This window comes from Protopterus annectens, chromosome 3.part1, assembly GCF_019279795.1.
Source record: "Protopterus annectens isolate FY-2018-M chromosome 3.part1, PAN1.0, whole genome shotgun sequence".
Lineage (NCBI taxonomy): Eukaryota > Metazoa > Chordata > Ceratodontiformes > Protopteridae > Protopterus > Protopterus annectens.
Window position 1 is genome coordinate 1,092,702,912 of NC_056732.1, and position 27,437 is coordinate 1,092,730,348.

Consider the following 27,437-nt stretch of genomic DNA (forward strand, 5'->3'; position numbering starts at 1 on the left):
GCCAAAGACTTTCATATTCAACAATTTTTGGATACAATAAAAGTGCAAAAATTAAGTGTAGAATGTATAAAGGCCAATAATGACTAGCATCAGATGTGCACACTTAATTTTTTGCACTGAATTACCTACAAGACTGAAGAACCTGAAAAGTGATAAATGACACACCAATACCTCATATTTATGCCTCCCCACCACTCAGGTTTAGCCATAGTAGCTACAATACCTGGAATACTGTTTTCTTTCTATCAGGACACCTTTGTGCATTTCCTGCTTCAAATCTCCCACCATAAAATTTCACCTGTGTTTGCAAACATACTGCTCATTACATTAACTTTTGGATTTTAAAACCATAAAAATAGGAACAGATATAAAAACGCAAGTATGAGATCAGCATGACCCACAAGGGCTGCTCTGGCTCAAACACATATGAGGAATGGAAGGAACACCACAGACCTTGCTGTGTAAGGCGTGCAACACACAAAACATCACAACCCAGCTCTTCAGACAGGCTTAGCTTCTCATTTTCTCAGGAAATGCAACTTGTATTTTTCGAAAATGAAAAGTTATCCTATCCACATAAGTCAAATGTTTGTTTTTTTAAGGCAATGAAATATTGCTCAGTTTCGCTGTTTTATTTTCACTTCCCAAGCAGATCAGATACATTGAACAATCAAGTGCCAACAATCTGCAAGTGTGTGTGTGTGTGTGTGTGTGTGGGGGGGCACAAGTTACTGTACCCTAAAACCTCTCTCTGTTCATGCTCTTATAGGGACAAAAGATGGGCACAATGTGACTGGCCTCCACTCTGTGGAAGTTTTTTTTTTTTTTAATATCTTCTCCCAAGCTCTCAGTCAGCATGCCCCACCCCCAATACAGCAGACTTCATGCAGGGCAAGATACGGCCTTGGACAAATACAGACTTCCCAGAAATAACTCCCTTTGCAAACCTAAGCATGTTCACTCAAATCCTTTGTCTCCACACGGGATTTCTTCTTAAATGATGTCCCCTAAAACATGTTCTGCACTCCTATTCCTCTAGATGAGGAAGAAAACGGGCATTGTCCTTTGCTCAACCCTTCCAACAATTGCATACTGAAGTCAACAGAGAGCAACCATGAGAGAGAATGCCACGAGTCTGCTGTCTGACAATGGCAAAATTAGTTCACCAGAAGAATATCAATCTTTAACAGAATCTAACTCAGTAAATATACAAGCAAAAAACGCAAAGGCAAATATTCAAATAGCTGAATAATAAGTCACATTTAGATGGTCCTTCCAGGCTAAGCAAGCTATTCCAGTACAAAACTAAAAATTACTTATAAAAATCTGTTAACCTGCCAACAAAATGAAACTTATTTAAGATGACCTGTACTTTGCTATTCTTACCTCCAGAGACATACCTCTTTATTGCATGATGTGCTTTGCTTTCTAACTGCTTAATGATTGTCATTACAAAGATTCCTCTGTTCTGAATTCGCTGCTCCATTCTGTACAACATATCAACATTGAGTAACACTGTCATTTTATATTTACAGTTACTACAAGTTTACCTTTGACACACTCTTCTTAGCTGCCCAATAGGTGCCACCCCCTCTACCTTTCTTGCTGTCTCTACTACATTTCCCCTCTTGGTTTCTTAGTACACTTTCTTTCAGTATTTTCTTTGATATCTCGCCCACTGTTTTCTCTCCCCATATTCTCCCAGGACTACATATCCTCTTCCTCAGCTCTCTTATTTCTCCATTCTCCTCCAAGCTCCTAGCCTCTGACCCTCCCATACTATTCTTTCAGCACATATCTCCTCACAACTCCATTTCACTGTCAGTCTTTGATATAAAATATATCTTTGCAATCTTACCTTCTAGCTCTCCTACGCTACTGATTGTTTTTTTTTCCTCTCTTTCTCCTTCCTTTGGCTCTTCCGCTCCGTTAGCCCTCTTGCGGCTCACTCCGCCCCCTACCCTACCCCAAATCCCACCACCCCCAGCACCTCTACATTTATACCTCTCAATCCCCTCCCATGTATACTAATTAACCAATCAGAGTCCTACTCCGTTACCTCCTACTCTTACTCCCCACCCCACTTTACCTCACTCCACCACTTAACCTATCATAGTTCTTACTTGACCCTCCCACTCTTTCTCTTCCCTCTCCATTATAGTTTCCTTCTCATCACAGATTTTTCCCTCTCTCTCCCCTGCAAATACTTTCAACCCTATCCTCTTCCTAAGACCCCATCCTTTTATTTTTGTTTGTGCTGCCTACTCAACTCTACTACATCAATCTCTTCCACCTCTGGTTGCCAAACATGCCTCCCAAAATCCTTCATAATATCTATGTCCCATCATTACTACTTGTACTTCTCATTCACCTATATTTTGCTACGTCCTACTCTCACAAAATACCCTTTTCCCCTCCTCCTACACAAACCAACCCTTGTACTCATTCACAACCTTCTCTATCTACCCACTACAACAACATATCTTCCACTCTTATTCCTCCCAAAACACTGTACCTTTTCCAACCCAAAGCCTCACCACACCAAAACTCTCACTCTGAAAATCCTCCCTCCCATAACAGCCTCCTACTTCTAAAACACAAAAGACAAAAGTTACTACCAATAATGACCTTGTCTTATGTGGCGATATTCATCGAACCCTGGCCCCTGCCTCACCACTAACAACGTCTCCCCAACCCCTTTTTCTCCCTCTGGAATAAAACATAGTCCCCTCCCAATTCTTCTACCACTTCCTCTCCTAACCCCTTAAGCTCTTCTCTATCAATGCTCAGAGCCTAAATAACAAAATTCACCATCTTCATGCTTGGATTTGCCACAACCAACCAGACATCCTAGCCATTTCTGAAACCTGGCTAAAACCCCACATCACCGACTCTGAAATCTTACCTCCTGGCTTCCAAATCCACAGAACTGACCGACCAAATAAAAAGGTGGAGGTTCTGCAATAATTTTCTCTAACCTTCTCTCCTGATCCCTCTACAAATTCCAACTCCTGAGTTCAAAAGCTGAACTTACAGCCAGTCTCCTTGACTAAATAAACATAAGAACATCTGCATTATCTCCTTTATATATCCCAGGTGACAACACAACAACCCTTGAAAATATTCTTTACTGGGCCTCAACTGAAATCAAATTTGAAACCTACATTCTAGGCGTTAACATTGATTGGAATAAAATCAACTCTCCTTCCTCCCAATTCATCAACCTCTTTAACTTCACCCAAGTAATACACTCAACCACCCGGCCTAACAAAACAAATCCCCAGGATCTACCATTGACTGGATCCTAGTCTCTCATCCAAACAAAATAACTCTTTCAGGCACTATCCCTGATACCTTCAGTGACCATCTCCCTACTTTCATACACCCTCCGCTAACTCTACCCAATATCTACACCACTACATCCACACTCGTAATCTCAGCAACTTCAACCCAACTATCTTCTCAAACATTCTTAAACATACCAACTGGCAGACCCTAAATACACTTCCCTAGACAAAGCTGTAGAACAGTTTAACTCTATCTTCCTAAATACTCTGAACTCCTAGCTCCTCCAAGAAACAAAGCAGTCAAAGCTAACTCTGCCCCTGGCTATCCAAAGAAACAAAACAAGTCATGCATCAAAGGGACAAATCTTGGAAGCTATACCAGAAAAATAAAATCCCTTCTTCCCTGCTCCAATACACCCAACTCCGCAACCTAGCAAAAAAACTAATCACCCTGGACAAAAAGAACTACTACTACAAACTACAGTCCAACCAAAATAAGAACCCAAACAGTTCTGAAATCAGTAAATTCCCTTCTCCAGGATCTAAAAATAACCCTTGCCCAGACCCAAGTAAAACTGACTCAGATCTAAGCTCTCTCTTCAACAAATTCTTCACAGAATCTATAGCTAATCTTACCAAATCCTTCCCCAACAATAATACATCCAACTCTCTTTCCTCTACTCCCAACAACCCTCTAACTGTCCTCCCAGTTTCCAGCTGAAACCTGTTTCAACTATATTCATAAAAGACTCTTATCTAAACTAAAGCCATGCACTAATGCCCTGATAACATCCCTCCTCTTTCCTTAAATGTGCTGCCAAAGGTATTGCTCTCCCTATCAGCATCTTAATTAACAGATCTATAAAAGAGTTATATGTTCCTATGCTTTGGAGATCAGCCTACATTCTCCCACTTCATAAAGGAGGCAAAAACACAAATATCTCTAACTTTCGCCCAATTGCCCTACTCTCACCTTTATCAAAAATCCTAGAGAAATGCGTCCACCACCAACTCATGCCTTTCTTAATCCATAACCACCTCTTAACACCCACCCAACATGGTTTCCGCCCTGGACACAGCACTATTACTGCCTTACTATCCTTCTTAGAAACAGTCAACCAAGCCAGGGATTCTGGGTTACTAGTTTCCACTGTACTGCTAGATCTGTCTAAAGCCTTCAACACCATCTCTCAAACACCTTCTCTTTCATCTATCAAACCTTCATCTCCCTGATACTCTATCCTGGTTCTCTAGCTACTTATCAGATAGATCCCAAGCTGTCAAATGGAACAACTCTACCTCCTCCTTCTTACCTACACCCACTGGTGTTCCCCAGGGTCCATCCTTGGACCCATGCTTTCAACATCTTCATAAATAACCTTCACTCTGCCATCCCAGACACAACAGTCATCCAATACGCAGATGATTCTACCTTAGTCTCTGCGCCTCCAACATTCCCGAACTACTGACAAACCCAAATAGCTTTTCCACTACTGAGAGCTGGATGCACCAAAATCATCTCTCTCTAAACTCTAATAAATCCAAAATTCTTCTCTTAGCTCCTCCAGGGCTTGCACATTTGATAAAACAGCATTCAAAATCATAAGCCAAACAAAGTCAACCATAGAGGTGGTCCCATCTGCAAAACTCCTTGGCATCACTATAGGCAGCACCTCAAATTTGATAGCCACATACAACAAAACATAAAGAAAACCCACCAAAAGCTAGGTATGCTCTATAAGAACAACTGCTTTCTCTCCAACTCCGCTAGACATTCCTTAGCAACTACCTATCTTCTACCATCTCTACTATATGGAGCCCCTCTCCTTACTAACTTGTCTTCTTCCATCTCCACTAAACTCGAAATCTGCTATAATAAAATCTCTAAATTTGCTGCAAATCTAAAACCTCTTCTCACCATTGTCTTTCCTACAAACTCTGAACTGGCTAGAACTCTAACTACCTAGACTACCTCCAACTAACCACTGCTCACAAATTAATATTCTACCCTGAAAAATCCCCAGCCCTAGCAAACATCCTTCCATACATACACCCCAAACAGATCTCTTAGATCTGAACACCAAAATTTAATCACCATCCACAAACCCAATCGCCCTGCTGGTCAGCTCCTTCTCTCCTACTCTCTTCGCAGGCAATGGAACTCTCTCCTTCTTCTCTTAGAACAACATCTAACACTGAAGCCTTCAAAATCCAACTTTTCTCTTACTTATCCTCTAAACATAAGTGCACCTGCTTACATCCTACATAAATCTACATAAATTCCCCTTGAACCCTCTACATCCTTTCTCTTTACTCTACCCTAATACTATCTTCTTTTCTTCTCTTTCTCTCTCGATCTGCTTGATCAAACTATATTCTACTCTCAGTTTATGTACTTTCTCCCTCTCTACTCCTCATATGTAAATATTGTAAATAGCATGTAACCTTACACCTTCTTTTCATACAGTCAAACCTGCTACTTAAGGAAACTACTAAATCTATTGTACCTTCCTTCCTGAATGATGTTTTTTGAAGTATACTGCGTGTATTTGCTTTTTTTTACTAACTGTATTCAATGTATGTTATTTCAAATGTATATATTTTATTACTATCTTTTACACTATGTAACTTAGATTGTATTTGCTTTGCTTTTGGAGCTTTTCTCCCCGGGCCTCCACTGAAAATGGGTACGTTCTGGCCCAGTGGACTTCCCCGGTAATCAAACTGGAAATAAATAAATAATAAATAAATAAAAGCAGCCAGTCTTCCCTTAGCTATAGACTGTATTAAAAGGTTGGAAAAATTGTATTTATTTACATTTGTTGACCGGGAGTGTCCGACTGGACGTAGGTCCATTTTCAGCGGAGGCCCGGGGAGAAAAGCTCCACAGTTAAAATAAACAGACAGTAGTTACATTGGATTACATAGCGATTAACAATTTGATTAACATAGCAATTAATTACAAACATATTTACAGATGAACATAGTACATCAGTAGACAACTAGAATCTTTATCTGCGAAGTACATAACCGACATTAACAAATGTTACAATAAGAAGTTCCTGCTGTATAATAAGTACTAGGCTTATGAGCATTTGAGCTACATCTGCTATGCTGTCTATATGTTTATACTTTGCTGATTATAGAAGAAAATAGAAAAGTGAAAGATTAGAAAGTACAGTTTTGTACCTACCATAAATGTAGATGTTCGGGTGTTCACCCTGCTGCAGTAATCACACTTGGGTTATCCTGTCGTCAGGCGGTCCTGCAGTCAGACGGAATTCAAAAGTCTTGGTCCGGCGTCGGTTGCTATCGCCTCTTCCCTGACGTCAGTGCGCCAGGGGTATATATAATGCAACAGACGCCATTTTCTTCAGTTTTTCTTGCCCCAGATGTCAGGTGCCCCCAAAAGGTGGTCAGAAATAGTAGTAACCACTGCACAAACACAAAATCCCTTCAGCTATAAGCAAATACATCAGTAAGGCATAGAAGAGATTTAGCCAGTAGATCAGAGGGGATGGAGGGAGGGTAACCTGGACTGCAGCAGGGTGAACACTCAAACATCTACATTTATGGTAGGTACAAAACTGTACTATGTTCATCGTGTTACCCTGCTGCAGTCATCACACTTGGGTTGAATCCCAAAGCTAAGGTAGGGGGGAGGCATCATAGAGGGTTAGTGGAGGCAATAATGCCCTGCAGAACTGCAGTGGCGAAGCCCGCCCTGGACTTAAGATTAAAGAGGTAAGTGATGGTGTTTGGTAAAGATGTGTACTGAACTCCCAAGTTGCAGCTTCTAAAATTTCCTTGGTTGGAATCCCCCTGAGAAAGGCTGTAGAGTAGCTGTTGCCCTGGTAGAGTGGGATCTAATGGTAGCAGGAACTGGTTTTCCATGATGGGTATAGCAGAAACGTATGCAATGACCTATCCATTTAGAAATGGTTTGCTTTGATATAGCCTTCCCTTGAGAAGCTGTAGCATAGGATACAAAGAGCTGGTCAGATTTTCTGAAAGCCTTAGTTTTGTCCAAGTAGTAACTAAGCTGCCTGTGAATATCCAAGGAATGCAGGAGTCTCTCACCTTTGTTCTGTGGATTGGGGAAGAAGGTGGGCAAGTGGATGGTTTGATTTAAAGCTACACTGGAAATCACCTTAGGCATAACAGAATGATTAGTTCGTAGAGAAACTCTGTCTTGATGAAAAATGAGGAAAGGTTCCACTGCCATTAGTGCCTGTAGCTCTGAGACTCTTCTAGCTGAAGTTATTGCTAGGAGCAGGGCAGTCTTCCATGATAGGAACTGAAGATCTGCAGAAAAAGCCGGTTCAAAGGGAGGTAGCGTTAGTTTTTCCAGAACAAAGTTGAGGTCCCATGTTGGTGCAGGAGCTCTCCTGGGTGGTCTAATGTTTTTTGCCCCTCTGAGGAACTGCCTTAGAAGAGGATGTGAAAATAAAGGTGGATCCGTGTTGTAGTGAGCTGAAATAGCTGAAGCATGGATTTTAACTGAGGAAAAGGAAAGTCCTTTGTGCAACATCTCAGCTAAATACTGTAGAATGTGAGGCATGTGAGGCTGAATTGTGTCTTAGCCTTTAGCTTGGTTCCAGGCACAAAATCTTTTCCATTTGTCTGAATAAGCCTTCCTGGTGCTTGGCCTCCTGGCTTCCAGAATAACATCCAGAACTGCTTGTGAAAGAGGAGCTGGTTGGATGTTTAGTTGATTTGCCATGCAGCCAGATTTAAAGTTTTGAGCTGGCTGTGAAGAATCCGATTGTTTTGTTGTGTGAGCAAATGGGGTATTTGAGGCAATATCCATGGTGGGCTGTGGGCCATATTTTTCAATAGCGAATACCAGTGCTGGCGTGGCCAGTTTAGGGCTATGAGAATCAGTTGTGGTCTCTCCTTTTTGACTTTCAAAAGAACCTTTGTGAGGAGAGGTAATGGAGGGAAGGCATATACTGTCAAGTTTTTCCAACTGAAAGAGAGAGCGTCCACTTTCCAAGCTTGATGGTGAAATATCCTTGTACAAAATTTTGTCAGTTGGTAGTTTTGAGGACTGGCAAACAGGTCTATGTCTGGAAGGCCCCAATTTTGAGTTATCATTGCAAATATTTGTGGATCTAGTTTCCACTCGTGGGGATCTTTAATGTTTCTGCTGAGGTCATCTGCCAATGTGTTCTTCTGTCCTGGCAGGAATTGAGCTTGTAACTGGACTTGGTAGGCCAGAGCTGTGTTCCATAAGATCATTGCTTGCCTGCATAGAGGGTAGAAATGTGTACCCCCTTGTTTATGTACCACATTACTGTGGTGTTGTCCATCTTTATTGCAAGTTGTCCTGGCTGTAGTAGATCCTCGAAGGCTGTCAGAGCTTTCTGTACAGCTAGCATCTCTTTTTGATTTATGTGCAGATTTCTTTGATCTGCAGTCGATAGGCCTTGAATGCATTGTCCTGCCATGTGTGCCCCCCCAGGCGTAGTCTGGAGCATCTGTTGCGATAGTTTGCCTGGCTGGGGGCAAGGTGAAAGGCTGACCCTTGTTGAGGTGACATGCCTGTGACCACCATAGAAATTCCTGTTGTAGGCAGGGAATGAGAGATGATATTGTGCCCAAGCTGTGGCTGTGTTGAGACCATACGCTTTTTAGGAACCACTGTAATTTCCTCATATGCAGCTTTGCAAATGGTACTATTAGTATGCAAGATGCCATGAAGCCCAAAGCCTGCAGAATTTTTCTTGCAGTTAATTGGGTCTTTGTTGGCATTGTCTTGAAATATTGAGTCAGTTGTAGTTGCTGGTCTGGCGTAAGATAAGCCTTCTGGGCCACTGTATTCAAGCTGGCACCCAGGAATGTCATTTTTTGTGAGGGTACTAGTTTTGACTTCTTTTCGTTTACTGTGTACCCCAGGCAGTTTAGTAGATGCTTTACAAAGGCCACATGATGTAAGAGAATGTCTTTGCTTTCTGCTTGGATGAGGCAGTCGTCCAGGTATGGATATATTTGAATTCCTTTTTGTCTGCAGTATGCAATTACTGGTGCCAGGCATTTTGTGAAAACTCTGGGCACAGTAGATAAGCCAAAGGGCAGTGCAGAGAATTGGTAATGGATTGAACCTGCAATGAAACAGAGGTATCTTCTGCAACTTTGATAGGGACATGCAGGTATGCTTCCTTGAGGTTCAACGTTACTATCCATGCTTCCTTGCCCAACATGGGAAGTAGCTGCTGTAGTGTTAGCATCTTGAATTTGGGTACTTGTAAGTGTTTAGAATTGAAAGGTCCAGAATTGGTCTCCAGGCATTGTCCTTTCTGGGCACTAGAAAGTCTTGAGTAAAATCCTTGGCCTTGTTCTTTAGTAGGTACCAGTTGAATGGCTCATGTCCATGAGAGCTGTAATTTGCTTTTGTGCCTCTGCCCATTGATTTTGTGGCAGGTTTGGCATTCCTCTCTTCATTGGCAAGGTGTGAAAGTGGAATCTGTATCCTCGTAAAATTATGTCTAGGACCCATTTGTCCTTTGTGACAATGTGCCAGCTGTCTGCAAAAAGTGTGAGTTTCCCCCCCAAGGGGGCTGCCAAGAGAGTATTGCTTGGCCAGATGAGGTGCAAGTCATTGAGTTTGCCTTCTGGTGGATTGAGACCTGTCTTCTCTTCCCTTTTGTGTTGCAGTGCCCAATTGGCGAGGTTTATACTGGGCTTGTGGTTGTCCTCTGCCCCTTGGGCGTCTGTATTTACCCCTCTGTGGTCCGTCAGTGGCTGGAAAGGACCAATTTTTTGTTGGCCAGTTTCTGCTGAAGTGAAGGGGGGTTGTACTTGTAGGAAATCTTTGACTGTCTGCATAGATTTTGCCTTATCTTCCATTTTCTTTAAAACTTCTTCTGCTTTAACTCCAAAAAGAACATCCTGCTGTAAGGGAGCATCTAGTAGTTTTGCTTTAACATGATCAGGCAGAGTTTGTTCCTTTAACCAAGCATGCCTACGTATAACAGACCCAGTGACAGCTGCTCTGCAGGAGGCCGCCAAAGAATCAAACCCACATTGTAAGATATGTTTGCCCACCTGCTCAGTGGCGTGCAACAGATCCTGTACTTCTTTCAATTCAGATTGTTGAGGGAGAGTGGTTATTCTTTGCTTTAACTGAGAGATTAGAAATTGCTGATACTTATGCATGTGAAATTGACAATTCAGTGCCCTCATAGCTAGTGTGGCTGAGGTGTAAACCTTTTTCCCCCACCTGTCTAGTGCTCTGGAATCCCTCTCAGAAGGTACTGGGTTTTTAGCCATAGAAGCCTTAGCCCCCTTGGGACCCTGGGAGATGGTCTCTGGGTCAGCTAAGGGCTTTTGTAAAGAAATTTGTGGGAATCAGGCACTCTGTAGTATCTGTCAGGCTTAGCTGGAGCAGGAGGTAGAGTGTCCGGGTTGAAACTGGATTCTAAATAGACATCATTCACAATGTCCAAACCTGGTGGGATGGCAAGTGGTCTGTGTTGGGGGAGTAAAAGAAACTCTGAGCCTTTTCTTTGAATCAGTGTAGCCCTGACCTTCCCAGTGAAAATGTTCCCTCATAGTGTGTAAAGTTTCCCCAAAGGAGTAGTCTTCAGGAGGAGAAGCTGAGGAAATAGAGTCCTCAGCATCAGAATCTTCATAAGGAGAGTAGTAGTAGTCTTGGTCCTCAGAGGAGTCTGAAGAAATGGACATTTGCTCAGAGGATGCATAATCTTCCTCTTGTCTAGGCCTTTTGTCAGGAGGGGGCTGGGAACCCCTGATTAAAGAAATCAAATCTTCAGCCATTTTGAGCATCTGTTTCTTAGGCATGGGGCATTGAACAGGAGACTGAAGTGCAGTCCTTTTAGATTTAGGAGGAGTCTTCAACTTAGAAAACGTTTTAATGGTGAGAGTCGGTCTGAAAACACCTTCAGAAACCAATGGCGTTTCTGTAGCACCGTCTTTTGTAGCAAAGTCGTCGGAAGGGCCTGAAGTAAAAGGCTGCGTCGGCCTGGTACATTCCGTCTAAATATCCGTAGCGGTCTCTGGTTCCAGATCTGCAGTAGTCAGGGGCTGCGTCGGAGCCTCACTGAGGACCGGAGAGCGGATCAGCCGAGGCCTCGGAATCTGGCTTAGGCCTGGGCTGTCTGTCCTTATCCATGCGTTTTTTGTGCATGCCGGTAGTCGGTTGCTCCGACGGCATGGTGTAGTTAAATTTCCTACCGAAGTAGTGTTGTGCGAAATCAAAGCGTCTTAATAGTACGCTTATTAAACCTAGCACAAAACCGACAAGTAGTGACGTCATGGTCTGGGCCTAGGCAAGGTATGCAATAAGAATGAAAATCCTTATGAGGTATTTGCTTCCCACAAGAAATACAATTGTTAACTTTTTCTGACATCGGTCTAAGGCAAAAAAAAAGTTTCCCCAATGGGGTACTTAGCTTTATAGAAGATTTCGGTCTGAAATTCGAATTCGAAAATCTAAGGAGTCGGCCGACCGGCACTTGCGAACTGCTTCTGCTTCAGGCACCGCACGGCAAGAAAGACTGAAGAAAATGGCATCGGTTGCATTATATATACCCCTGGCGCACTGACGTTAGGGAAGAGGCGACAGCAACCGACGCCGGACCAAGACTTTGAAATTCCGGCCGACTGGGGGACCGCCTGACGACAGGATAACCCAAGTGTGATGACTGCAGCAGGGTAACACGATGAACATCTGTAAATAAAATCTGTGCGTATGTGTAAAATAAAGTTATATACTTACCATAACGTGGAATGTGTGCTATCCAGTGTCATTATTCATCAAGAATGGGTCTTGGTGAGCAGGCAACTGATGGACAGATCCAGAGCTCAAGCTCCTCCCCTTCCCACAAGCCTTCACTGACCTGCAACCTGTAGATTGAGTTTACTAACAAGAAAAGGCAGCACCGCCTGCCCAGGAGACTAATCTATCCCCAAAGAAAAAACATCATTCCAGCTCGACCACATCCCCAGAAGGAAGGGGAAGGAGGGTGGGAATGTGATGAATGACTATACTGGATAGCACAGATTCCAAGTTATGGAAAGTACACAATTCTATCTGATGCTATCAGTGTCATTATTCATCATGAATGGGTCAGAGTCCCTAGCTATAGACCTTGGGTGGCCTCAAGGAAGGACATGCCAGAGCACAGAGGAACCAAAGGAAGCCCTGTTCTTAGACAACAACTTCAACTTATAGTACAAAACAAAAGTGTGAGGATTACACCAAGTAGCAGCAGCACAAATCTCATCCAAAGAAAGTTTAGCCAAGAAAGCTGAAAATGTAGCCACAGAGCTAGTAGAGTGGGCTTTAACTGGTTTTGATAGCTCCATATGCCTGCTATCATCAATATAGGAAATACAGCTAGTAATCCATCTGGAAATGGTCACCTTAGAAACTGTCAGACCTTTCCTATTCCAAGGCCACTAAAAGCGGGTCAGACTTTCGAAATTCCTCAGTCTTCAAGATAAAAACGTAATTGCCTGTGGATGTCTAAGCAGTGCAAAGTATACTCCCCTTTATTAGAATAATTAGGGAAGAAAACTGGTAACTGGATAGATTGGTTGAGGATAGCTTCTGAAGCTACTTTCAGAATGAAGGATTTGTCCTAAGGGACACCATGTCCTTGTGGAAGACCATAAAAGGGGGCTTAATGCAAAGGGCCTGCAACTCAAATGCTCTTGGTCAAAGTAATGGCTACTAAAAATGCAGTCTTCCAAGACAGAAACTTGAGATCACAAGATGCAGTCAGTTCGAAGGGCTTTTGTGTCAAGGACTGCAACATCAAGGTTAAATCCCAAGGTGCGGAAGGATTTTTAATAGGTGGCCTGAGAAGAAAGACCCCTTTGAGAAAGGCCTTAGATAGTTTAGAAGAAAAGGTAGGACCCTCATTCAGACAGAAATTAGAAATGGTCACCAACTGGAGCTTACCGTGGAGAAACTAGCGCCTTCCTGAAATAGAGGTCAAGAACAGCAAAATATCAGGAATCTGGGCCAAAAATGGATCCAAATTACATTGTCTGGCCCAAATAAAAAATCTTTCCCATTTACTGGGAGAGGAATGGGAGGATGACAGCCAGGTAGAGGAGGGCCCATGCTAAATACCTTCAAGAACAGGGATTCCTCCATACACGGGGTTTGGGAAGACCAACTGCCTCTTTCCTTAACAATTTTCAGGACATCCCCAAAGGGCACCACCTCGAACAGTAGTCTGGGAGACCAGTCTTCCTCTTCAAAATCAATGTCTTCCTTGAGGGACTCTCTGGGGGGGGGTACAAATGTCTCCCGTTACACATTCTCTTCCAAGGGTGTTCCTCCGTGGAGGGGGCTCGTGGAAGGAGTCAGAAGAGACAGGGACCTCAAGTGGGGCAAGTGTCCGCCTGGAGGCGTTCATGGGAGGGTTGACCCTGGAAGAATGAGTAGGCCTCAGCACCCAAACCTGAGAGAGGCTATGGAGGACCAACAGAAGGAGAGGTAGCCGCCAGGCTGGAGAAGGCCCTCTCTACTGCCCTGAAGGCTGACTGACTGGACGAGGTTCCCTTCTCCTCCACAGCAGCCACTGCCATCCAAGGAGGGAGAAGGGACCCAGACACAACACCAAAGCACCTACCGATATCGGCCCTGAGCTGCCCAACGCCGAAGCCCCCAAGGGAAGAAAACAGTCCAAAAATTCCAGGCCCCGACCCCACCCCAGGGATCCAGTGCTAACCTCACTGGGCCGAGGTGCAGCATGTTCCGAGGGCAGCGGAACAGAACCGGTCAGGGACCCTTATGGTAAGGAGAAGGGAGGGATACCAGACACGGTCTACCTGTTAAAAGGAATATTCTGATCCTGATGTTCTTAAAACCAGGTGGGTAGGAAGAGGAGAGTGAAGTCCCATGGATGGAGAATGTTCCCCAGGCATCTGAGATGGGGACAGCAACAAGCCCAACTCTATTTGGGTCTTGAGGAAACTCATCATCCTAGCCACATCTGTGGGTAGCAAACTTCTGGAGGACCTGGAAGATGCTGAAAAATGCCCAGACCTAGCTGGAGAGCCTGCCAAATCCCTATGATCCGGGGGGATCTCTGATGCATCGGATCAGATGACTTGGATCTGGAAAGGGGATCTGTCGATGACTATCGGATCAGACAGTTCAACCAGATCAGAAGCCCTGGTAGGATCAGACGCCCAAGTGGTGCACTGGCAGATCCGACAAACTGGTCGGATCTGGAGAAGGCCTGCACAGATTTGAATTTGAAGGCCTCCGATCTGAGAAATTGATCCGAGGCTCTCTGAGCGGAAGAGCCTAGATCCGATGCCACAGAGGCTTGACTTTGATCCGGGGATTTGCGATCAGACAACCTAGGCTTTGGAGACCGAAGGAGATCCCTTGGAGAAAGGGGGGGTCTCTTTTTAGGGTCCTGAGAAGCCTTAGAGGGAGAGTCCGAAGCCAATGGACCTCCCGGAGCTAATCCTTTTAAGAGTAATTTGTTTCTCTTAAACAGTAAACACACTCCTCATGCAAGTCAGAATGAGGCATCTTCCAAACACACGAGCATCTCTTAAAGCCAGAAGGCTTTTCAGACATGTTTCCAACCAAATGCACACCAACAGAGAAGGTACCACACACACAACCCAACAGTATCATAGAAGGGGAGATAGAGAACTTAACACTCCAAAACGACTACTTTTTTTTTAAATTATGCAACTAGCTATGGAGGGGGAAGGGCCCACGGGGGACAAAAGGCGGGAGTCCAATAGACAAACTAGCTAGAAAGTACAAGGATGGGAGGTAACATAAAAACTACCAGCCCCATACCACTTGGCTACCTCAAAAAGGGACTAAAAGTAACCAAAAAGGGAAACAACAACCCCAAAAGTAGACACTTATCTGCAAGATGAGCTTGAGCGTCCAGAATCATGTCCTTAGTGTTTCTGCGGCAAATGAGATCGGAAGGTTGTAGGTCAGCAGGGGATTATGGGAAGGGGAGCAGCTTGAACTCTGGATCTGGCCATTAGTTACCAGCTCGGATCCAAGACCCATCCATAAAGAATAATGACAGGGATAGCATCAGAATTGAGGAGGCAATGATGATATGAAGTGTGGGTATGGGCAATAGTAAATAAAAATAATACATCAGGATGCAGAGTTCCCTTTAGCAACTGATTAAATATGGAACAGGCAAGATAAGGGGGACCCCATGGGAAACAAGTTGCCATAGCAGACAGATGCACTCTTGGAGATGCAACAAGGCAACCTGCTGTTGCTGTAATGATTAGATCGTTTTGTCAAATTAACAGTTTGACAATTACACAATTCATTTATAATTACTTACCCTACATTAAACCAATTTAGAGTTGGAAGCCAAACGGATGTAAGCAGCTCCTGCCTGCCCATGAATATTAAAACCATAAACACAGCTCAGTACATTTTATCTTCCATATTTGGAAGTAATAGTTAAAACTTGATATTTAAAGGCTGCAAAATGCACTTTTCTTTTCTCACAAAAACATGCTTGCATGCATAAAGATGTCTACAAACACTTCTTTTGTTTGAAAAGTTTATTTTGCACCACTTTAAACATGATCAACAGCTCAAATTGTAGAAGGATCGATGTATTTTAATGGGTTTTAATTTAAAAAATTATCAGCAACATACCTTTGAGACGGACTTGTACAACAGGATATATGGCATTTTTAGTGAACTACAAATGCATCCTTTCCCAGATATTGGAATTTGTATGGAGGAGTAAAGGAAAGGGATGGGGTGGGTAAAATTTCAGTCAGCACTAGTTTTCTTCCTGGATAGGGAGAGCCTCATCTGCCTTTCCCTAACCTTGCTTGCCTGCCTCAGCCTCCACCTGTGCTCTAAACAAGGCTTCTTCTAGAAGGCTCTTTTCATCTGCTCCATCCTTGAATTTTTATTTTTTTTGAATGGTCACTAAACTCATTTCAATAAATTCATGCCAAGTAGATTCAATCATCTTTTGTTGAAACTCTTAAGATCTCCTAGGATCCTCACAGATCCTTACTAAAACTGCTTTCTCATTAGACCCAGTAGTTCACAAACATTTTCTGGAGAGAAAACAAGGTTAATAATCTGTATCTTTCTCGTTCAGTTCCAACTTCAAAGTGTACTGGGCGGTGGAATTTTCTTTAGCTATATTAATCACTCCCAGGATTGAGGTTTGCGATGCTAGCAGATTAATTTTGCGCCACACGGCCTTGTACACCTCCAATGAAATTCAAGACTAGGGTATAATCCTGTGGTGTCTGTCGCTGCACAGCCAAGGCGCATTCAGAAGTCCTTGTGGTGTCATGCACTAAAACAACTGGGAGGTATCACTGGGAGAGTTTCCCTGAGATGTCTATCCCTGCACAACCAAGGCCCATTCAGAAGTCCTCTTAGTGCCTCATGCAGTAAAACACCAGAGAGGGATCATGGGAGAGCTTCCCCTGAGATGCAGACTAACTGCAACAAGCTGAAGTCCAACATGAGGGCCTGAAACCTGGCATGAGGACTGGGCACTGCAGCAAGTTCTCTGAAGGCCTGTCTCTGCTACTGAATGAGCCAAGATGGACAGAGACAAATCACTGGAGGCAGTGAGAACAGTGGTGGACATGGCAATGCCTCACCTAGGTTGACTTCCTCAGGATTTTGTGATACTAGCAAGTTTACAGCCTTTAACTACCTTGCCCACAGGTCCTTTAATTACAAACTTCCTGGGTATTTTTGTGTGTGTTCAACACCCCTTTTAGGATAATCCCTGCTCTTTTTTCCATCTCTGACTGCTGGTACAGGGTTCTCTTGCTGCTGGAGGGGTAGACACCCCCTGTTTCAGAACTAAAATGTGTTCTAGTAAGGCCCAAAGGTTATAACTCAGCTGAAAAGACAAAAATTAAAGTTATGTACTCACCATAACCATGCATCTGTGTTGTCCATTTTCATTCTTCAATCGACGTGTCTCGGATTCGACCATGGATCCGGCTTGGCCACATTAACTAGACTCACTGATCCAACTCTCAAGCTCCTTCATTTATCCATAATGCCCTGGTTACCTTGCAATACCTTAGATAGAGTTTGCTGTCCAATAAGTTCAATTGCATCTTCTCTGCTGCATTTATTACTGCTTGTTTTTAGCCTGTTTAAAATTTAAGTGTTATTCTAAGCCTCTTAAGTCTTGGTTTAAGCACTTGGGCTTTAGGTCTACCACTTAGCTCTCCCTGGCCTCTCTCCCCCAGATTCTGACAAATATGGATGGACAATTTCCTACAATTTCTCCTGCCAGCCTGCTTGATATGGGCATCCTGAGACAGCGCAGCAACTGCCTCATGCACATGGAGAACATTCTACTACCACCTAGGAACACAATTTGAGAGAGATGTAATTACATAAAGACGCTAGAGTCTATGCTCTCTTCCTCACAAGCCAGTATATCTGGCACGTAGAAGGTTGTCAACACAATCACTACACCTAAAACCACCAACAACTACACAACACACACCAAAAACACCACCCACAACTACACAACACATACCAACATATGCAGAGGTTCTCAACAAAAACAAACCCAAACAAAGGAGACCTCAGAGGCAAAACACATGAGAACTCTACAACCTTCCACACCACATACCATGCATAGTCAACACACCAGTGTCTTGCAACCAAGGCCTAACCATAAACCCATCATATTAGTCATAGGAGACTCCACTGTGAGAGACACAAATGTGCCTCTCACCAGGCTGGATAAGGAGACAGGGTAAGGAGAAAGTCACAGTTGTTTGTCAGGTGCCAGAATCAGTCATATATCACACGCACTCAAGTCTGTCAACAACAGGTACTGTTATGACTCTGTCATAATCCATGTTGGAGTGAATGACTTGACACGTACCTCCCTGGACTATATGAAGAGAGACATGATTAAGCTCTCTGAAATGTGTGTCCCAGGCAGGTATGTCCATAGCCTTAAGCAGCATTCTACTGTCACCCAGAATGATGCCTCAATACAAACGGAAAATGACTGGCTTTAACAACTGACTTAGTTTTTGGTGTCATTCTAGGGGGATCCAGTACCCGACAGCTTGGGATGATATGATTGACAGACCATGATGCTTTGCTAGAGATGGCTTGCATCTGTCTCACTTGGGCTTCAGGTTTCTGACAAAGGTCCTTGCCTCCCCCACAGTGCCTTTATTTTTTTTTAATAGAAAAAATCATGAGGTCGATACTACCAACATAAAAATTTCAACAAAACGCAAAAAAAAAAAGGTCAAGCTGCTAAACGTTATGAGTCTAAACATGAAACTGCACTCATTGCAAGTATTCTTAACTCTGGAAGATGCTGACATTTGTGCAGTCACAGAAACCTGGTTCAAACCTCCAGACAGCACCCCAGCCTTACCTGATTATTCATCCTATCACACGTTCAGCCCCCAAACTGTGGACAGCAAAGCCAAAGGAGGTTGAGTTTCAATATATATTAAAGACACACAGACCTCCAGGCTGGTTAAACAGTACGACGCACAGGAGACACTCAAGATGCTGTTAATTGACAAGATCCCTACTCAAATTATAGCTACCTATACGCCCCAAATTTGACTCAAGATGCCCACTCCACCAATTTGGACCTCTTCAAATCTATCAAGATTCAACCCTTTACCCTGATCCTGGGTGACTAATTACCCAACCACAGACTGAAAAAAACTACTCATGCCGGAACACAAATGTCCAGAGATTCTTTGATTTTATCAATGCAAATGCCTTGGAATAGCTAGGTGATACCAACACGAGGTGATAGCATCTTGGACTTCGTATTAACCAACATGAGTAACCACTGCAGTACCCCTATGGTATCATCCTCCCAGGTAAGATCTTACCATAAAGCAGTCACGTTCGATGTCACCATCTTCCCTGAACCCCCTCTAAGCTAGGGCCAAACAAAATAACTTCTCCAAAGCTGATTACAACCTCCTGAGAATGGTATAAACAGCTTCACAGCTCCTTCCCCACTGTAGGAATTGGCGCCAATTTCCAAATCTGCACTAAAGTACTATACGAGCATTAACAAAGATGCATAGAATCAGGAATACCTGACAGGACAACATCATCCTCTGCATGGAAGAGTACACCTGTCTGGTGGACATCTGCAATAAATAAACAATGTAACAAAAGGAAAAAAATTGCTGTCCAGGACCAAGTAAGGGGCAGGTGCCCAAATGCAATCTCTCCTTAGACTGAACAAGCAAATAAGAGTACTAATGAAATCCTCTAAAGCAAACTTCGAGTCCAAATTGGCCACATCTACTAGAGATAATCAAAAGGTCTTCTTCACATATGACCACAATCTCAAGGGAAGCACCCAGATCTGTTCAGAACTGTTGGTCAAGGACACCACATACACAAATGCTGTAGATATCACCAATCTATTGGATGACAAGATTCAGCAAAAACTTGTCCCCCCATCAGTAAATCAGGACATCCCCACTACCTGCCCCCACCCCTCATCTCTCGGGAACAGATCATCACTGCCCTATCAAAAGCAAAAAATTACAGCCTCCATGGGACCGAATAACATCCAAGGCTGCATCCTACATGAACTCGGGCATGAACCTGCAGCACCATTAGGCATCCTATTCAACCAAAGCCAGAGTACCAGCTTTGTCCTAGCTGAAAGGACTAGAGCCACTGTCATCCCTTTATACAAAGGTGGAGCATCCAATCCAGGAAATTATAGACCCATCAGCCTAAGTAGCCTGATCGACAAGGCCATGGAACGGATCATCATGTACCTCATTAACAGGGACATTGGCAATCTCCAAACACTTGACCCCACACAATATGGCTTTGTCAAGGGGAGGTCGTGTCTGTTAACTCTGGTCAACTTCTTTGAGACAGTCACCAAAGCCATGGACGAGGGGAAGACTGTGCACACTGCCTACCTTGATCTAGCCAAAGCCTTGGACACTATTCCCCATATTCCCCACTCGGGCATAGTACATAAACTTGCACAACCAGGTAATCTATGTGTTACCAGATGGATACCAAACTGGCTCACTGACAGAACCCACCTAATCAAAACAGAGGAAGCCACCTCAAGCAGTAGACCCACAATGAGAGACTTACCTCAGGGATCGGTCTTGGGGCCTCTGTTATTTGGGATATGCTTCGCTGATGTGCAGGCCAAAACCAGTGGGCCATGGTCGAGCAAGTTTGCGGATGACTGCAAGCTGGGCACAGTCATCAATTCCCCAAGTGATGTCAGCATCCTCCAAGAGGGTCTCACCCAAACAAATGACTGATGCCAGAAACATGGCCACAAGCTGAATTCCAAAAAATGCACCATCGCCACCTTTGGGGAGAATGACATCCCCACTTATTATCACACTAATAACAATGCCCTAAGTACACAATCAGTAGTGAGGGATTTGGGCACCCAGGTTGATAGCAACCTGACTTTTGACCACCATGTTGCTTCCATTGTACGGAAAGCTTTCTACAGGGCCCACCTCATAATTAAGGGCATCTCATCGAGGGACAAAGAGGCCATAACATCTCTGTATTCTTCCCTTATAAGGGAAATTGAGGAGTACAATATGCCCCCTTTGGCATGTACCTTGCAAAGCACATGCAGCAGCTGGAGAGACCACAGCGGTTCCTCACCAGGAGAATCCAGGGCCTCAAACATCTACCCTACACGGATAGGCTAAATGCCTTATCCCTATACTTTCATACAGACTCCTCAGAGGTGACCTCTATCTGGCATACAAAGCAATCTCAGAACTCACCTTGATGGGACTGCTGCATATCCGCAAGTGAAGCTCCACTTCAGCAACCTGTACGTACGACCTCAACCTGGTCTGTGATATCAATAGGACTTGTTGGCAGGACAGATGTGTGTCCCAGAGACCCCCCCCCCCCCAAATCTGTGGAACAGACTCTCTCTCTATGCAAGATGAGTACCTCATTATCCCTTTTTAAGCACAACCTGGATAATTGGATGGGAAAAAGAAAATACACCCCTGGGATTCCACCTGTGTCCCTGCAGGACAGAGGCTTTGGGTGCTGACTTGTCTAAACATGGGTTAAACTCTTGGCTAAGCTTATAAGGGCCTCAGGGCCAATAGCCTAGTAACCTCCTATGATCCTGTATATATAAAACTAACCTCAGGCTAATACAAAAGGAAGGCTAGTAGAAATGGTATGGGGCTCAAATCTGGAACAAAGGTTCAACAACATAAGTTTACTCTAGGCGTTAAAGGGAAGAGGAAGGAGGGTGGGAAGTTGAGGAAGAATGAAAACGGACAGAGACTCAGTTATGCGAGTACATAACTAATATCTGATGTTGTCTTTTTCATTCTTCCTCAACTGATGAGAGTCCCAGCTCAATGAACCTCAGGCAGCCCCAATGGAAGGATATTCGAGAGTACTGCCGAACTAAAAGCAGTCTTGCTTCTGAAAGTCAAATCCATTTTGTGATGAGCAATAAAGGAATGAGCATTAGATTATGTAGCATTAGCACAAATGTCATCAATACAAGTTCTAGACCAGAATGCTGATGTAGTCATGGCCCTTGTGGAGTGTGCTTTATGTAGTCTGGACAAGAATATACCTTGCTGACAGTAAACAAAGGATATGCAGTGTGCAATCCATCTGGCTAAGGTAATTGTACTAGTCTGTCATTCTCCTCCACCAAACTGGGCAAACAACTGATATGACTTTCTGAAACATTTGATTCTATGTAGCTTAAAACAAAACTGCCTATGTATACATTAAGAGGTCAAGCATGTGTTCACCTTTAAGTTGGGAAAGAAAACGGGTACTTAACGGCTTGGTTAACAGTAATTTCAGAGGCTACATTAGTCTAGAAGGATGGACTGGTTCATAAGGTAACTGTCTTTGGGGAAGATCCAGATCTTCATTTTTGGAGAGAGAGCTGGCAGGTCAGATACTCGTCTAGCAGACGTAATGGTCACAAGAAAGGCAGTTTTTCATGATAAAAATTTTAAGTCAGATCTAGCTGATGGTTCAAAAAGAATGAATTAAGCTTGTACCACTATTGTTAAATCTTAGGGTACAGTAGGATCCTTCACTGGGGGTCTATGCAAACATGGACCTTTTAGGAAGGCCTTGCACAATTCTGATGAAGCTAAAGTGGAAGCATTTTCTCTTGAATGCAAATTAGATCTCGCTACCAACTGTCTTTAATAGTAGAGCAGCTAACTCCTTCTTGAAAACTAGATGGTAAACATTCCAGAACACCAGAAATTGGGCAGTGAAGGGGTCTAATTCCTCTGTAGAGCTCAAATAGAGAATCTTTTCAATTTACTTTTGTAGATTTTCCTGGTATAGGCATTCTAAGATAGTAATATTTGTCGGACCGGGGGAGAAGAGCCTGGGCTATCTAACCATCAATGGAATTGGAGAAACAATGAAATCAACATGATGTATATTCGTGTGACCATCCCCATAGGATGAGACAGTCTGGACTGGGGTCGAGTATTTAGGGTAGATATAAAAGGTGAGATCAAAGGAACGGGAATCACACGAGGCCAAAATGAAGCAATGAGGACAACTGTGCTCTTCAACCGAAGAACATTCTGTAAGGATTTGGGAATTATAGGTATCAGAGTATGGGTGTAAAGGAGACCAAAGGGCCAAACATGGACTACAGCATTTCTTTGCGACTTCCCTGGAGGGGAATCAGAACAAAGAACCTGCTGCACGTGTTGTGGGGAAGAGGCAAACAGATTGCAGGAAGGTTGACAGAAAATCCTCTTCACCACTAAATGACAAACCACTTGTGAGGCATCAGGATGGACCTGCTGAGTTTGTCTGCTAGCATAATAAATTTCCCCAGTATGTGCATTGTCATAAGAAAGCAGCTGGAGGAGATTGCTCATTGCCTCTCGACAAAGATAAGATAAGATTGGGTTCCTCCCTGTTTGTCGATGTGCCAAATCAAAGACATGTTGTTGGTTTGAATCCCCCCCCCCCCCGAGAGGAAGGGAGCCCTGGAAGGCCTGCAATGCTAAAAGGCTGCCCTCATCTCCAGGATACTGATGTGCATACCTTGGATTTTCCTTCCCAAGAAATGTCCTCCCAAACCAAGTTGGAAGGCATCTGTAATAACCATGGTTAGTGGCGGTGGAAGAAAGGGTCAATGGCAACAGTCATAACCTAAGGTTTGAAGAATCCCTCTGATTGGGGGAAGACAGTGAGCGGATTTGTTCCGCCTGACTGCCGGCACTCTGTTCAGTGGGACAGAAGCTATCTGACCAACTGTGTCCAAATGAGCACCTATGAAATCCAGGCTCTGAACTGGATGAAGATGTCACTTGCAAACTTTTATTGAAATGCCTACGGATTAACATAACTGCAGCAAATAGTCTTGAATTCTTGAGGAGGTGCCTGGTTGGGGGTAGTGAGGAGCCAGTCATCTAGGTAAGAAACACTCAGAATCCTAGCAGTCTCAAATGAGCTGCTACTATTGTTACACATTTGGTAAACGCCCTGGAATCTGTGGTGCGACCAAAGGGCAGGGCTCTGAGCTGATGATGACTGGTTCCCAGCTGAAAGTACAGAAATTTTTGGGATTGTCTGTTCATCTTAAATATGATAGTATGCATCCTGAAGATTGATGGAGCACATCCAATCATTCTTAAGCAGAAAAGGGAGAATGGACTAAACTGTGACCATTCGGAACTTTGATTTCTTTACAAACTGAATCAGATTGCTGAGGTCCAGAATTGGTCACAGGTCCCCTGTTTTCTTTGGCACTAAAAAGAATCTTAAGTAAGGTTCCAAATCCTCTCTAGTCTGGTGGACCTCCTAGATGACACTTTTGTCTAGCAGCTTTTGAATTTCTAGAGCTGCTGCCTCCCTCTGACTAGGTAGAACGTCGGGTAGTTTTTGTTCAGGGGAATTTGTGAAAATGGTACGAAGTAACCTCTGGATATGATGCATATTGGAACAATACCCTACAATTCGATCCTTCAGCCTCCTAGTAGATTTACCTAGATAGAAGGCATCGCACTTAACACAGGTAGCAAGGTACACTATGTTCTCAGTATTGCAAGTTGCAAAAGTATTAAAAATATAATTCTGCAAAGGTACCATCAGTTATAACATATGGGCAACAAACAATTACAGCATGGGTATGTGCCCTTTATTTTATTAGTTAGGGGACTGAAAGATCAAATTGTACAGCATCATTCAGATATGCGCAGGCAGGTTTGTACAAATGCGTTAGTAAAACATATGTTGGATTTTGCAAGTCATGATTTTAGGTTTAGGGTTCTAATAACAAAGTCTTAGAAGGATTAATACAAGTAATACTGTTGAAACAAGGGAATATGAATGGATAATTAGGTTTGCCGCAGAAAAATATCCTGGAATTAATGCTATTAGTTTTAGTAAAAAAGCAGATGCAGTATAAACAATGAGGGACAGATGTTTTAATGCACATTTGTAAACATATTATGGCTGCGATCATATATGATAGTCATATGATTTTATATAGTTATACAAGTAGAACAGCAAAGCTAATTTTACTGTTGCACTGAGGAGGGGCTAAGCCCGAAAGCTTTGCTCATTTGCGTAATTTGAATTTAATTAAATCGAGTTTCGATGTTTTTTGGCTGGAATTTTATTTTCGTTTGGATTTGTGATTGCCGCAAGACCAAGTTCCCACTTTCTTTTATCGAGGCAATCCAAGGCCCTAAACCTTCAGATGGCGGAAGGAGGCCTTCTTCCCATGACCAAGGCATCTGGGAGAAGCTCCTGGGAAAAGACTGGAGGTTGAAAAGGAAGCCTGAATGATGATCAACTAAGGAATCCATCACTGAAGTTCCTGCTTGAGACGTGGTAGTAGAGGGGACTAGAAAATCTAAGGGATGACAATGTTAAAGCCAAACTGCCTGTAGAAACCACTGAAGCTTTCTCACGTGGAGCTTGGGCTAAAGGGAGCATAGGAGTAGTGGAAGCCATGAAACCTAGAGCCCTCAGAAATTCTTTGACTGTGAGAGAAGCCAAAGGAAAAAGAGATTCAAAGAAAGCAAACAAAGTTAAAGCTTTGGGAGGAGGCAGGACACCAGCACTGGAACAGTCTGAATCCTGTAACCCAGAAAACCATGATCCTGAGAAGGAGTCAGGAATGACTTTTGAAAATTTACTGTAAACCCCAGGGTTTGCAGGACAGAAATAGTAAAGTGAAGATGATGATCTCTGGAGAGGAAGCCTGGATAAGCAGGTCATCCAGGTAGGGAAAGACCGGTATCCCCCTCAGCATGCAGAAAGCATTCACAGGAGTGAGAAATCTGGTGAAGATCTTTGGGGCAATAGAGAGGCCAAAGGGCAAAGAGAACTGAAAATGCCAGGAAGCAACAGAGAAAAATAAAAACTCCCTGAAAATGGGATGAGTGGAATATGTAGATAAGCATCTTTGACATACAGAAAAACTAGAAATGTCTGAGGAAGTAGTAGAGGAAATAGGGTTTTAAGAGAGAGCAAGTGAAAGGAAGGACCTTTAGAAAGGTGTTTAGTTGGGAAAGGTCCAGAATGTGTCTTCAGGTGCCTTCTTTCCTAGGAACCAAGAACATTCTGGAGTAAAACCGCTTCCCCCTTTCAGGAAGTGGAACTTCTTCAAATGTTCCTTGAGCGCTGTAATATATATATCTATATATCCATCTATAGCCATCTATATATAGATATATATATATATATATATATATATATATATATACACACATAGATATATAGATAGATATATAGACATATATAGATAGATATATATAGATACATATATAGATACATATATATATATATCTATATATATATATATATATATATATATATATATATAGATATGTTACAACTGCCTCATGTACACAGACAACCCTCTCCTCCTCCTAACAAATTCCAACACATGTGAGAGATGCAACCATATAGCCAAACTGGAGGCTAAGCTCTCTCAACTCAGTACTGGCGTAACCAGTCAGGAGGAGAAGGAAACCACACTCACTACAATTCCAGTCTCACATAGACCTACCACGACAACAAACCAAACACAAACACACAAAAACATACTCTGAGGCTCTAAATAAAAATCTGCCTAAGCAGCAGAGACCTCCAAAGCAGACACCCAAGCAACCGCTACCCCAAAACAAAACACGTGCAACACATAGCTCACAAAGCCAGTGTGCCGAACAGTCACAGCCCTTAAGGCTAAACAACACACCTGATTCACTTGAAATAGGTGACTAGTCAGGCACAATGAAGCCCCGCTCAAAAGGCTGAACAAGGAGAAGGTCACGGTGAGCTGCCTGTCGGACACTAGGATCCGCCACATAACACAAGCACTCAGGTCACTCCAAGGCAAGTACAAATATGACTCTGTCATTGTCCATGCTGGTGTGAATGACCTGAGACGTACCTCCCTGGACTACATGAAAAGAGACAGAGGAGCTCTCTGAGCATGTAGCCCAGGCCGGTATGACCCTGACCTTGAGTAGCATCTTACCCTCACCAAGAATGATGCCACAAAATGAAGACAAGATGATCAATTTCAACAAATGGCTTAAGTGTTGGTGTCATTCAAAGGGGATCCAATGCCCGTCAGCCTGGGATGACATGCTCGACAAGCCACAATGCTTCGCTAGGGACGGCTTGCACTTCTCACCCCTGGGCTTTCGGATATTGGCAAAGGCTCTTGCTACCCCCATAGTGCCTTTTTTAGGCAAGGGGCAAAAGACAAACCCACCTCCATAGGTATCACAAGGGATAAGAAACTAAGAGTAATGCTACTCAACGCCAGAAGTCTAAATCTCAAGATGCACGCACTCAAAACTCTCCTTAGCATGGAGAACATCGATATCTGTGCAGTAACAGAAACCTGGTCAAAGGCTCCCGAGAGCACCCCAGCACTACCAGGTTATACATGCTTTTCGGCCCCAAAACTTGGACTGAACCACAAAAGGAGGGGGAGTATCAATATTCGTCAAAGATAACCACACCTCCAGGTTGGTGGCACAGCACAAAGCATCAGAGACTATCCATGTGCAACTGTGGGTAAAACTGCCTTCCAGTTTATAGCCTGCTACAGACCACCCTCCCAAACACAGGAACCCACTCTGCCTTCCTGAGAAAACTGGAAAATATGAAGGTCTCTCAAA

General features: G+C 43.4%; 1 protein-coding gene across 6 annotated transcripts in view; it reads right to left on the bottom strand.

Moving 5' to 3' along the window:
* The window catches only part of TERF1 (telomeric repeat binding factor 1), a 965,901-nt gene that overhangs the window by 40,717 nt on the left and 897,747 nt on the right, over positions 1-27,437 (bottom strand). Inside the window, exon 11 of one of the 6 annotated variants that reach the window (XM_044067235.1) lies at positions 1,401-1,487. The exons of 4 other annotated variants lie outside the window; for them this stretch is intronic. In XM_044067235.1, the coding sequence (XP_043923170.1) occupies positions 1,437-1,487 (51 nt within the window). In that variant the 3' untranslated portion in view covers positions 1,401-1,436. Of the gene's footprint in view, positions 1-1,386; positions 1,488-27,437 lie in introns of all 6 variants that reach the window. One more of the 6 variants, XR_006364252.1, reaches the window with a different exon arrangement.